The sequence below is a fragment of the Nicotiana tomentosiformis genome, chromosome 4 (assembly GCF_000390325.3).
Source record: "Nicotiana tomentosiformis chromosome 4, ASM39032v3, whole genome shotgun sequence".
In the NCBI taxonomy this organism is placed as follows: domain Eukaryota; kingdom Viridiplantae; phylum Streptophyta; class Magnoliopsida; order Solanales; family Solanaceae; genus Nicotiana; species Nicotiana tomentosiformis.
In genome coordinates, this window is record NC_090815.1 from 59,600,575 (window position 1) to 59,613,372 (window position 12,798).

The 12,798-nt window shown below is 42.8% G+C and overlaps 1 protein-coding gene across 1 annotated transcript; it reads left to right on the forward strand.

Annotated features, from left to right (window-relative positions):
- Positions 1-10,731: 10,731 nt before the first annotated feature.
- LOC138909753 (uncharacterized mitochondrial protein AtMg00860-like) lies at positions 10,732-11,094 on the forward strand. The gene has a single exon (XM_070200966.1). The coding sequence runs from the start codon at positions 10,732-10,734 to the stop codon at positions 11,092-11,094; it is 363 nt and encodes a 120-aa protein (XP_070057067.1).
- Positions 11,095-12,798: the final 1,704 nt, after the last annotated feature.

Sequence of the window (12,798 nt, forward strand, 5' to 3'; positions counted from 1 at the left end):
TTGGCTTTTTTGTAACCAATTATGCGAACGATATGCGGTCCGCATATCGGTTATGCAATCGCATATGCGATCGCATATCGGTTATGCGATCTTGTTCCGGAGCTCCAATTTTGGGTTTTTAAAACCCGACCCTATTTCGTTAAATACACTCTTTGGGCCATTTTTGAGACCTAATCTGGTATTCTAGAGTGAGAGAGAGTGCCCTAGAGTGAGAAGGTGTTCTTCAATAATTTTTCTTCAATTCTTGCTCAAGTTTTGGAATATTAAGAAGGGAAGCTCACTAGGTCTTCATCCTAGAGGTAAGATTCTACACTCTAGCAAGATAATTTTTGGGCATGAGAGTTGTTTATTTTACATGCATGTGTTATCAAATGATGTAGGAAGATTTTTGAGCTAAAAATGGTAAAGATTGGGTTGTGGGATGATGGAATTCTCCATAAAAGGACCTTAAAACCTTAATGTACACTTAGTGTTTGATAAAATGCTCAAATGAGCTCGAACCATGATCATCTTCCTAATTTTGATTCAATTTGTTATATTTCTACAATAGATTGAAGTTGCTAAGAATTATGGAACATTTAGAGTGTAAGGAAGCTCAAGCGAGGTATGTTGGCTAAACTCTTCTCTTAGAATTGAATCCCACGATATTCATATAAATTATGTAAGTCCCGAGTGATTCATTATGAGACTGGCCATTCCGAAAGATTGGGTTGAAAGATATATATATATATATATATATATATATATATATATATATATATATATATATATATATTTATATATATTCAACAAGCATCCTAAATGCTTTATTCATGTTATGTTACCAATTGAGGATATGTTAAAAATACAGGCTGTGCATTAATAATGTTTTGACTTTAAGTCAAGTTCAAATGAAGGCTATTATGCCAAATTTTGTGAAATATCTCAATGTGCCTTAGACTCTAAATTGCTCACATGTGTATTACACACTTTGATTTGAGTTGTATTTGTTGTTGATGATGATAATGATATTTGAAATTGATAAGGTGAGCATGAAATACTGAATATGGCCAACGTGCCAAGAATGATATTATAATTATGGCCATTAGTGCCAATGAAATGAAAAGATGTGAAAGTATTATGAAATGTGATGATTGATATAAAAAGGTTGATGTCTCAAATAAGACAACCTAGCCGGTCGGGTCATGATCGGACACCATGCCGCACACATGGTGGTGATTGTGCTGAAAATTGTAATTGAATTTATGATTGTGGTCGATGTCCCTAATGGATAGCCTAGCCGATCGAGTCGTGATCAGACTCAGTGTTAAAGACAGTGGTATTGATATTAAGAGAAATTGTGGTTGACGTCTCTACTGAGATAGCCTAGCCGATCGAGTCGTGATAGGACTCCGTGCTAAGAGTATGATGGTACTGGTTTTGTGAATAATGGTATTGTGAATAGTGGTATTGGTATGGTAAATAATGGTACTGGTATTGTGGACAATGGTATATCGATACTAAAAATCTCCCAATGTGAGATATGGAAATTAATTTGAACACTGTCTTGATCCTAAATTGAGGTTTGATGTTGATTAAGGCTTTCATTGATATTATGATAATCTTGTTTGTATTATTTGTCATTCTATTGAGAGGATGTTTAGTTATACATACTAGTGCTATTCGACGGTACTAACGTCCCTTTTGCCGGGGGCGCTGCATCTTTCAATGGATGCAGGTGGTTCCACAGCAGAAGATATTGATCAGTGATAGCAGTGCACTTTATTCCCAGCTAACTTGGTGAGCCCCACTTCATCCCGAGGTCATGTATCCTTTGTACTTTGTGTATTCGATTTGAGGTATAGCCGGGGCCTTGTTGCCGGCATTATCATTGTACTCTTCTTTATCTATAGAGGCTCCGTAGACATAATGTGGGTTGTGTATTGGTGCTGGGAAAGACAAACTATGCTATGTTGTGGTTGTATTTCTTTTCCATTTGAGACTTTAAAAATGGTGAAACTTATGGTAAGAAATTGGTAATTGCAGACATGACCACTTTATTGTTTAATTAAGGAAAACATATATTCTCTTTATTCATGAATGAGTTTGGGTAGAAGGAATTTGGCTTGCCCAATCGGGTTCACTCGGTTGAGCGTCGGTCGCGCTCCTCGGTTTTGGGGCGTGACAAACTTGGTATCAGAGCCTAAGGTTTTAAAGTGTCCTAGGATGTCTCGGAGCCGTGTCTAGTAGAGTCCTTATTATCGGTGTGTTGTTGACCACATCTATAATTAGGATGCTACATGGCCATTTAGGAATAATACCCTTCTTTCATGTTCTTGATCGTGCGATAAAGCTTGTTGTAAAATTGTTCCTCCTTTAACTCCTGAGTTGCTCTAATTTTCAGTACATGGCACCTAAGAAGAAGGCAAGAACTAGCCAAAGAGCCAATGTCACCCTAGGAGTGACAGTTGATCATATAATTGATAATGCAGGTGAGCACCCGAGGAGTGAGAATATTCCTCTAGTTACTATACTGCCTGACTCTACTACAACTGATCAGACCGCACATGTCCCTACACCTACTGAAGGTGCAACAGTTCCCCCAACTGATATACCAGTTCCACCTCCAGTTCCAGCTTCCAATTCTAGTGTTTCTGATGTTGATCTTAGGGGAGCCATACAGATGTTGGCTCAAATAGTGGCTTTCCAGACCCAAAGGTCAAATGTTGCACCCACTTCTTCCAGTCAGCCAGGGGATTCTACTAGTTCCAGGGTGAACAGGTTTCAGTTGGATCCTCCAGTGTTCACGGGTACTAACCCAGAGGAAGATCCCCAGGATTTCATTAATGACATGCACAAGACTCTCAGAGTTATACGTGCTACTGAAACACAGGCAGTGGAATTGGCCTCCTACCGCCTGAAAGAGGTGGTATATTCTTGGTTTGAACTATGGGAGGAGTCCCGTGAAGAAGGGAGCTCTCCGACGAGGTGGAGTAAGTTTGCCGACGCCTTCATTGATCATTTCTTGCCTGTCGAGACTAAGGCAGCCCGTGCTACTAAGTTTGAGAAATTGAGGCAAGGTAGCCTGAGTGTGTGGGATTACCATATGAGATTTGCGTACCTGTCTAAATATGCTATTTACATGCTGCCCACTATGGAGGCTAGAGTTCGCCGATTTGTACAGGGCCTTAGTCCATTGGTAATTAATGAGGCCGCTACAACAGCCTTGAATTCTGATATGAACTATGGAAGGATGGTGGCATTCGCTCAAGCCACAAAGACCCACAAATTAAGGAACAGAATGGAGCGAGATGGTAGTAATAAGGCCCGGTCTACGGGCAACTTTGGTGGTTCTTCAGGTGGTGGCAAGTCAACATTCAGAGGAGGGTCATCACAGTCCTTTGCTCAGTTTTCGACTAGTGCACCGCCATCAGGGCCTAGTCAGCAGCAGCAGTGGAGCCGTTTCAGGCCCAGTCAGGGCAACATGGGATCCAATCAGTAGGGTCGTCATGGTGGTAGATTTCAGCAGCAGAGGAAGCCCCCATGCCCTAGGTGTGGAAAGATGAACCTAGGAATATGCTACATGGACTTACCCATATGCTACGGATGCGAATTGAGGGGTCACATTCAAAGGGATTGTCGTTCGTCCTGCCAGTGTACAGGTAGGGGCATGGCACAGCCAGCCAGTTCTGCAGTTACTACATCTGCAGCACCTCCTCCATCTCGAGGCACTCCAACACCCACAGGGCGTGGTGCAGCTAGGGGTAGAGCACAAAATTCAGGAGGATTCGGCCGTTTCTATGCTATGAGGGGTCGCCAGAATTCAGAGGCTTCTCCAGATGTTGTTACAGGTATGTTGACTGTCCAATCTCATGATGTATATGCTCTTATTGATCCCGGTTCCACTTTGTCATATGTCACACCTCATGTTGCTATGGAATTTGGGATAGAACCAGATCAGCTTTATGAGCCATTCTCTGTATCTACTCCGGTTGGTGAGTCTATTTTAGCCACGCGGGTTTATAGGGATTGTGTTGTTACATTGCGTGGTCGGGACAATGTGGCCGATCTTATTGAATTGAGAATGGTCGATTTCGATGTGATAATGGGGATGGATTCGCTTTATTCTTGTTTTTCAAAGCTTGATTGCCGAACCAGAACTGTTAGGTTCGAATTTCCAAATGAGCTAGTTATTGAGTGGAAGGGTGATGATGTAGTGCCGAAGGATAGGTTTATTTCTTACCTAAAGGCCACAAAAATGATCAACAAAGGATGTATTTACCATTTGGTCCGGGTTACGGACACCGATGCTGAGGCACCTACACTTGAGTCTGTGCCTGTTATGAATGAATTTCCGGGAGTCTTTCCGGATGAACTCCCTAGGATCCCACCAGAGAGGGAGATTGATTTTGGTATTGATGTAATGCCAGACACGCATCCTATATCTATTCCACCCTACAGAATGGCACCGGCAGAATTGAAAGAGCTAAAGGAGCAATTGAGAGATTTGTTAGAAAAGGGTTTTATCCGGCCAAGTGTGTCGCCTTGGGGCGCACCGGTCCTTTTTGTAAGAAAGAAAGATGGGTCACTGAGATTGTGTATTGACTATCAGGAACTTAATAAGGTAACAGTCAAATATAAGTACCCACTACCAAGGATAGATAATTTGTTTGACCAATTGCAAGGTGTTAGGTACTTTTCCAAAATTGATCTATGATCCGGGTATCACCAATTGAAGATCAGGGAGCGAGATATTCCGAAAATAGCTTTTAGGACCCGGTATGGGCATTTTGAATTTCTGGTGATGTCTTTTGGGCTAACAAATGCCCCAGCAGCCTTCATGGATCTTATGAATCGCGTTTTTAAGCCATTCCTTGACTCTTTTGTGATAGTATTTATTGACGATATTCTTGTATATTCAAGAAGTCGAGAAGATCATGCCGATCATCTCAGGGTAGTTCTGCAAACCCTACATCAGCACCAGTTATATGCAAAGTTTTCAAAGTGTGAATTTTGGCTTGAATCAGTCATATTCTTGGGTCATGTAGTTTATAGTGAGGGAATTAAGGTTGATCCTCAAAAAATTTCAGCTGTGAAGAATTGGCCTAGGCCTACAACTCCAACAGAGATTTGCAGTTTCTTAGGCTTAGCTGGATATTATAGAAAGTTTGTGGAGGGGTTTCTACTCTTGCCTCTCCATTGACTAAATTGACGCAGAAGGCAATTAAGTTCCAATGGTCAGATGCTTGTGAAAAGAGTTTCCAGGAATTGAAAGCAAGATTGACTACGGCACCGATGTTGACTCTACCAGAGGGTATAGATGGATTTGTGGTATACTGTGATGCTTCAAGAATCGGGCTTGGGTGTGTATTAATGCAACATGGGAAGGTGATAGCTTATGCTTCTAGGCAACTACAGAATCATGAAAAGAACTATCCAACACATGATTTAGAACTTGCGGCGGTGGTTTTTGCATTGAAAATTTGGCGTCATTATTTATATGGGGTCCATGTGGATATATTCACGAACCATAAGAGCCTTCAATATATTTTCAAACAGAAGGAATTGAATTTGAGGCAGAGAAGATGTCTTGAATTACTCAAGGATTATGACATTAATATTTTATACTATCCGGGGAAGGCTAATGTTGTGGCGGAGATACCCTTCTCCTGCTCCCTTCTGCGGCCATTATGCGGCCCGCAGAGTGGTTCTGTAGTCGTGCAATGGACCGCAGAAATGCATTTTTATGCCAAAAATTTTCCTTTACTTTTCGGTGCATTGTTCAACCCAAAAAGTCCGAACCGCAGTGAGTAAGCTCGCTGCGAAGATTTTATACCATCCTCAAACATGTAAGTCTACTCCGGCACCACGAAACCTTGAATTCACTTGCTAAATTTACGGGGCTTTACACTGAAATACTTCAAAATTTTCCGGGGGATTACACGTAGGTTGTTTTGGCTTGAATTGTCGAAAGCTGAAAAGTTAAAGGTTTGAAAGGTTTGACTGAGAGTTGATTTTATCGATATCGGTATTAAATTTGGTTCTGAGAGTTAGAATAGGTTTGTTGTGTCATTTGGTACTAGTGTGCAAAATTTGAGGTCATTCGGAGTTGATTTGATATGGTTCGGCATTGGTTTTAGAAGTTGGAAGTTCATTAGTTGTGCGATTCATGATTTTAATGTTGTTTGATGTGATTTGAAACTTCAGCTAAGTTCGTATTGTGTTTTAGGACCTGTTGGTATGTTTGGATTGGGGCCCGGAGGCCTCAAGTGTGATTTAGATCAAGTTTGGCTTCATTTTGTACTTTGTTGGACTGCTGATAGTTGTGTATCTGGTTTCCTCTTTCGCGATCGTGAAGGAAGGGACGTGATCGCGAAGAGTTGTTACTGGCAGGTGGTATTTTATTCTTCGATTTGGGATACTAGGCCCGCGTTCGTGAAGCATTGAGGGTTTCAGGTCATCACGGACGTGAGAAGGTTCACGCGTTAGCATAGAGGAGAGGTCAGTTGGGGCGTCAAGCATTGGGCTTACGTGATCGCGTAGAGGAGCCTGCATTCATGTAGTAGTAGGGCTGGTGAGCATCGCGTTCACAACAAGGTTTTTGCATTCGTGTAGGCTATTTTAGGGATGGGATAATTTTTTTCTTTGCGATCATGACGTGGGTCCCGCGATCGCGAATCTCAGTAACTGGGAAAACTATTAAAATTCCAAATCGAGGGTTAGAGTATTTATTTCATATTTTTATTTGTAAAGCTCGAGTTTGGGCGATTTTGGAAGGGATTTTCAAGATTTGGATCGGGGTAAGTGTTTTTTACTCGGATTTGTTATTATTTCATGATTCCATCTTTGTTTTTAGCATTTAATTAGTGAATTAAAGTGAGGAAATGGGGGATTTTGTGAAAACTTTCCTAAAATGAAAAATGGAGGTTTGAAGGTCGATTTGAGGTCAGAATTGGATGATTTTGGTATGGTTGGACTGGTAATGGAATGTGTGTTCGAAATTTGTGAATTTTGTCGGGTTACAAGGTACTAGCTTGGGGTTGACTATATGGGTTGACTTTTTGATTTTGGTTAAAGATCTTAGCTTTATCATTTGAAATCAAATCCTATGGCTTTTATTGATTATATTTAGTTGGTTTGGTTAGATTCGGATCGTTTGGAGGTCGATACACGCGGGAAAGGCTTGTTAGAGAAGTGATTTGTCTTGCTTAAGTTAAGTATCTTATCTAAACTTGGTTGAGGCATTAGATGCCGAAATTATTTTTGATAGCTACGTGATATGAGTGGCGCATATGCGTGGGGTAGAACCCATATGCGTGCACCGGGGGTACTATTTCCATGCTCAGGGTAGTGCTTAGGCTATGACATGCCTTGAAATGATTTCTAAGCTTCAAATTGAGATGTTTCTCCTATTTGTACCCCTCTGTGAGCTATTTGTACCATATTTGAGATTTCGCTGTGGTTATTCTTCTGGTTGAACCTGATAAACTGCTATTTCTTGATGAAAACTGTATGTTCTAGCTGTGATAGCACACATTGCACATGCCTACACTATAGAATGTTAGTTATACCAGTCCAGGATTATGAAACTTGATAATCATTGATCATGTACATATATTCTCGTATATTTTCTTTCTTTGTGTTATGAGTTGGACTGGTAGCTTGTGACTATGCTGGGTGAATTGTGATTATTAACACGTGAGTTGTCCGTGAAGTTGATTCTATTAGCACGTGAGTTGTCCGTGCAGCATGTGAGTTGTCCATGCGGATCCAATTATTGATATTATTAGCACTTGAGTTGTCCGTGCGGTTGATTCTACTAGCACATGAGTTGTCCGTGCAACACGTAAGTTGTACATGCAATGTTTGGATATGGATCCATTCCCCTAGGGTCACCCTCTCATGTTTCTCTCTTGATGGTGTACACGCGGTTATTGAAGAAAACTTATCAGTAGTTTGGCACGAATATGGAAAGGTTGAAAAAAGTCTGGCCAGTGTTGTTTTGGAATTGCATTTCATCTTTACTTGCAATTTTTATGGTTTATTGTCTAATTTACTTGCATATCATCTTATATGTTGTAGCATTGACTGAACAGAGATTTTGAGTAATTGTACACACACACAGATAGTCCTTTTAGTACCTTATACATGATCACATTATTGTTCTATACTTGTTGGATTTATAAAACTGTACCGGTTATAGCAGGTATCATTTATAATTCTTGTTGCTTTTACCTTGCCGAGGTTAGTTGCGATACTTACTGAGTACACTGGGTCGGTGTGGGGACCAGTTATCAGCAGTAGATTTGCTTGTTGGGCTTATATTTGAGAGGTGAGGTTGAGCTGCATTCTTGGCCGCAGTTTAGACTTGTCTTTTCTTATGTACTACTGTTTCAGTTCAGACAGTATTATTATTTAGTTCAGACTTGTAATTAATTGTAGAGTTCATGACTCCGTATTTGCTAGTTTCTGGGGGATTTACCTTGTATTAGCAATATTTTGTTAAATCGAATTTCAGACTTATGCTATTTCTATAAATTATATTGTTCCAGCGCCTAGGCGCACTGTGGACCATGAGATTGAGTTGGTGCTAGGTGCGAAGCCACCTGCTCGGATGCATTACAGAATGTCACAACTCGAGCTCACCGAGCTTCGAAGACAATTGATGGAAATGCTAGACACGAGGATCATTGTGCTCTCCAAGTCCCCTCATGGGTCCCCTGTGCTATTCCAAAAGAAACAGGATGACACCCTATGACTATGTGTGGATTATCGGTCCCTAAACAAAATCACCATGAAGAACAAGTACCCTATCCCGCTCATGGTAGACTTGTTCGATAGATTAGGAGGTGCCACAGTGTTCACCAAAATAGACCTGAAGATAGGGTACTAGCACGTCTGAATTGCTAAAGGAGATGAACACAAGACGTCCTATGTAACAAGATATGGGTCGTACGACTTCCTGGTCATGCCATTCGGCTTGACTAATGCTCCAGCCACATTTTGCACATTGATGAACCAAGTCTTCCGAGAGTACATTGACGAGTTCGTAGTAGTCTACTTGGACGACACTGTGATATATAGCAGAACATTGGAAGAACACATGGAGCACATGCAGAAGGTCCTAGCCCAACTGTGGGAGCACGAACTATATGTGAAGCCGTCCAAGTGCGCATTCGCCCAAAAGCAGATTGACTTCCTAGGACATGTCATCGAGGAAGGGCAGATAACGATGGACCAACAGAAGATTCAGACTATCACAGATTGGCTGCCACCTAAAGATATCCACACCTTGAGGGTGATCCTTGGCCTATGCAACTTTTATCGGTGATTTGTGAAGAATTACTCTCTCATTGCATTGCCATTGATAGAACTCTTGAAGAAGGTCATGCCTTGGGATTGGGGTCCCAGGTGAGCGGAGGCCTTCAATACATTGAAAGTGGCTACATCTAGTAGCCCCGTCTTGGCCCTTCCTGATTTGGCCAAGCCATTCGAAGTACAGACGGATGCCTCTGACTATGCATTGGGCGGAGACTTGCTACAATAGGGCATCCAGTGGCATACGAGAGCCAAAAGTTGAAAGATGTAGAACGACAAACACAAGTAGAATGCCTTGGTCTAGTTGTGGGAAATGGCAAAGGTCATGCCAAGGCTATTAACTCACTACCTCAGTTGGTGGGTGGAATAGCCAAAGGAGTGCCAGTGAAGCTTGGCCCTTATGAAAGAAAAGTCAACTTGCGCGTGGTCATCATTGATGACTTCGAGCTGATAGTTGGGTTGGAATTCATGAGGCAAACCAACACCATTCCAGTACCTTATGCCGACATATTACTGATGATGGGAGCAAGCGGGGCCAATGTCTGTATTATTCCATGCACAACCATAAAGATGGCCGTTGAGAACATCTCGGCCTTGCAGTTGAAGAAGGAAGTCAAAAGACATGAACCTACATTCCTGGCTACCCTCTTTATTGAAGATATAGAACGCTTCTCAGGTCCCATTCTTGCACCTGTGAAGGAATTGCTTTTGGAGTTTGAAGGAATCATGCCACAGGACATGCCAAAGCGACTCCCGCCTAGGCGCACTGTGGACCATGAGATTGAGTTGGTGCCAGGTGCGAAGCCACCTGCCCGGATGCCTTACAGAATGTCACAACTCGAGCTCACCGAGCTTCAGAGACAATTGATGGAAATGCTAGACACGAGGATCATTGTGCCCTCTAAATCCACTCATGGGTCCCCTGTGCTATTCCAAAAGAAACTGGATGGCACCCTACGACTATGTGTGGATTATTGGTCCCTAAACAAAAACACCATGAAGAACAAGTACCTTATCCCGCTCATGGTAGACTTGTTCGATAGATTGGATGGTGCCACAGTGTTCACCAAAATAGACCTGAGGATAGGTTACTAGCACGTCTGAATTGCTTAAGGAGATGAATACAAGACGTCCTGTGTAACAAGATATGGGTCGTACGACTTCCTGGTCATGCCATTTGGCTTTAATAATGCTCCAGCCACATTTTTCATAATGATGAACCAAGTCTTCCGAGAGTACATTGACGAGTTCGTAGTAGTCTACTTGGACGACATTGTGATATATAGCAAAACATTGGAAGAACACATGGAGCACATGTGGAAGGTCCTAGCCCGACTGCGGGAGCACGAACTATATGTGAAGCCATCCAAGTGCGCATTCGCCCAAAAGTAGATTGACTTCCTAGGACATGTCATCGAGGAAGGGCAGATAAAGATGGACCAACAGAAGATTCAGACTATCACATATTGGTTGCCACCTAAGGATATCCATACCTTGAAGGTGATCCTTGGCCTATGCAACTTTTATCGGCGATTTGTGAAGAATTACTCTCCCATTGCATTGCCAATGATAGAACTCCTGAAGAAGGTCACGCCTTGGGATTGGGGTCCCAAGCGAGCGGAGGCCTTCAACGCATTGAAAGTGGCTACATCTAGTAGCCCCGTCTTGGACCTTCTTGATTTGGCCAAGCCATTCGAAGTACAGACAGATGCCTCTAACTATGCATTGAGCGGAGACTTGCTACAAGAGGGGCATCTAGTGGCATACGAGAGCCATAAGTTGAAGGATGCAGAATGACAAACACAAGTAGAATTCCTTGGTCTAATTGTGGGAAATGGCAGAGGTCATGTCAAGGCTATTAACTATCCACCTCGGCAGGTGGGAGGAATAGCCAAAGGAGTGCCAGTGAAGCTTGGCCCTTATGAAGAAAAAGTCAACTTGTGCGTGGTCATCATTGATGACTTCGAGCTGATAGTTGGGTTAGAATTCATGAGGCAAACCAACACCATTCTAGTACCTTATGCCGACATACTACTGATGAAGGGAGCAAGCGGGGCCAATGTATGTATTATTCCATGCACAACCATGAAGATGGCCGTTGACAACATCTCGGCCTTGCAGTTGAAGAAGGGAGTCAAAAGACATGAACCTACATTCCTGGCTACCCTCTTTATTGAAGATATAGAACGCTTCTCGGGTCCCATTCTTGCACCTGTGAAGGAGTTGCTTTTGGAGTTTGAAGGCATCATGCCACAGGAAATGCCAAAGCGACTCCCGCCTAGGCGCACTATAGACCATGAGATTGAGTTGGTGCCAGGTGCGAAGCCACCTGCCCAGATGCCTTACAAAATGTCACAACTCGAGCTCACCGAGCTTCGGAGACAATTGATGGAAATGCTAGACCCGAGGATCATTGTGCCTTACAAGTCCCCTCATGGGTCCCCTATGCTATTCCAAAAGAAACAAGATGGCACCCTACGACTATGTGTGGATTATCGGTCACTAAAAAAAATCACCATGAAGAACAAGTACCCTATCCCGCTCATGATAGACTTGTTCGATAGATTGGGTGGTACCACACTGTTCACCAAAATAGACTTGAAGATAGGTTACTGGCACGTCTGAATTGCTAAAGGAGATGAACACAAGACGTCCTGTATAACAAGATATGGGTCGTACGACTTCCTGGTCATGCCATTCGGCTTGACTAATGCTCCAGCCACATTTTGCACATTGATGAACCAAGTCTTCCGAGAATACATTGACGAGTTCGTAGTAGTCTACTTGGACGACATTGTGATATATAGCAGATCATTGGAAGAACACATGGAGCACATGCGGAAGGTCCTAGCCCGACTGCGGGAGCACGAACTATATATGAAGCCGTCCAAGTGCGCATTCGCCCAAAAGCAGATTGACTTCCTAGGACATGTCATCGAGGAAGGGCAGATAAAGATAGACCAACAGAAGATTCAGACTATCACAGATTGGCCGCCACCTAAGGATATCCAAACCTTGAGGGCGATCCTTGGCCTATGCAACTTTTATCGGCGATTTGTGAAGAATTACTCTATCATTGCATTGCCATAGATAGTACTCCTGAAGAAGGTCACGCCTTGGGAGTGGGGTCCCAGATGAGCGGAGGCCTTCAACGCATTGAAAGTGGCTATATCTAGTAGCCCCGTCTTGGCCCTTCCTGATTTGGCCAAGCCATTCGAAGTACAGACGGATGCCTCTGACTATGCATTGGGCAGAGACTTGCTATAAGAGGGGCATCCAGTGGCATACGAGAGCCATAAGTTGAAGGATGCAGAACGACAAGCACAAGTAGAATGCCTTGGTCTAGTTGTGGGAAAGGGCAGAGGTCATGTCAAGGCTATTAACTCACCACCTCAGCTGGTGGGTAGAATAGCCAAAGGAGTGCCAGTGAAGCTTGGCCCTTATGAGGGAAAAGTCAACTTGCGCATAGTGATCATAGATTACTTCGAGCTGATAGTTAGG

What these genes read in the sequence shown, in the direction of transcription:
- LOC138909753 (XM_070200966.1), top strand. Translation starts at nt 10,732, where the DNA reads ATGGACCAACAGAAGATTCAGACTATCACATATTGGTTGCCACCTAAG.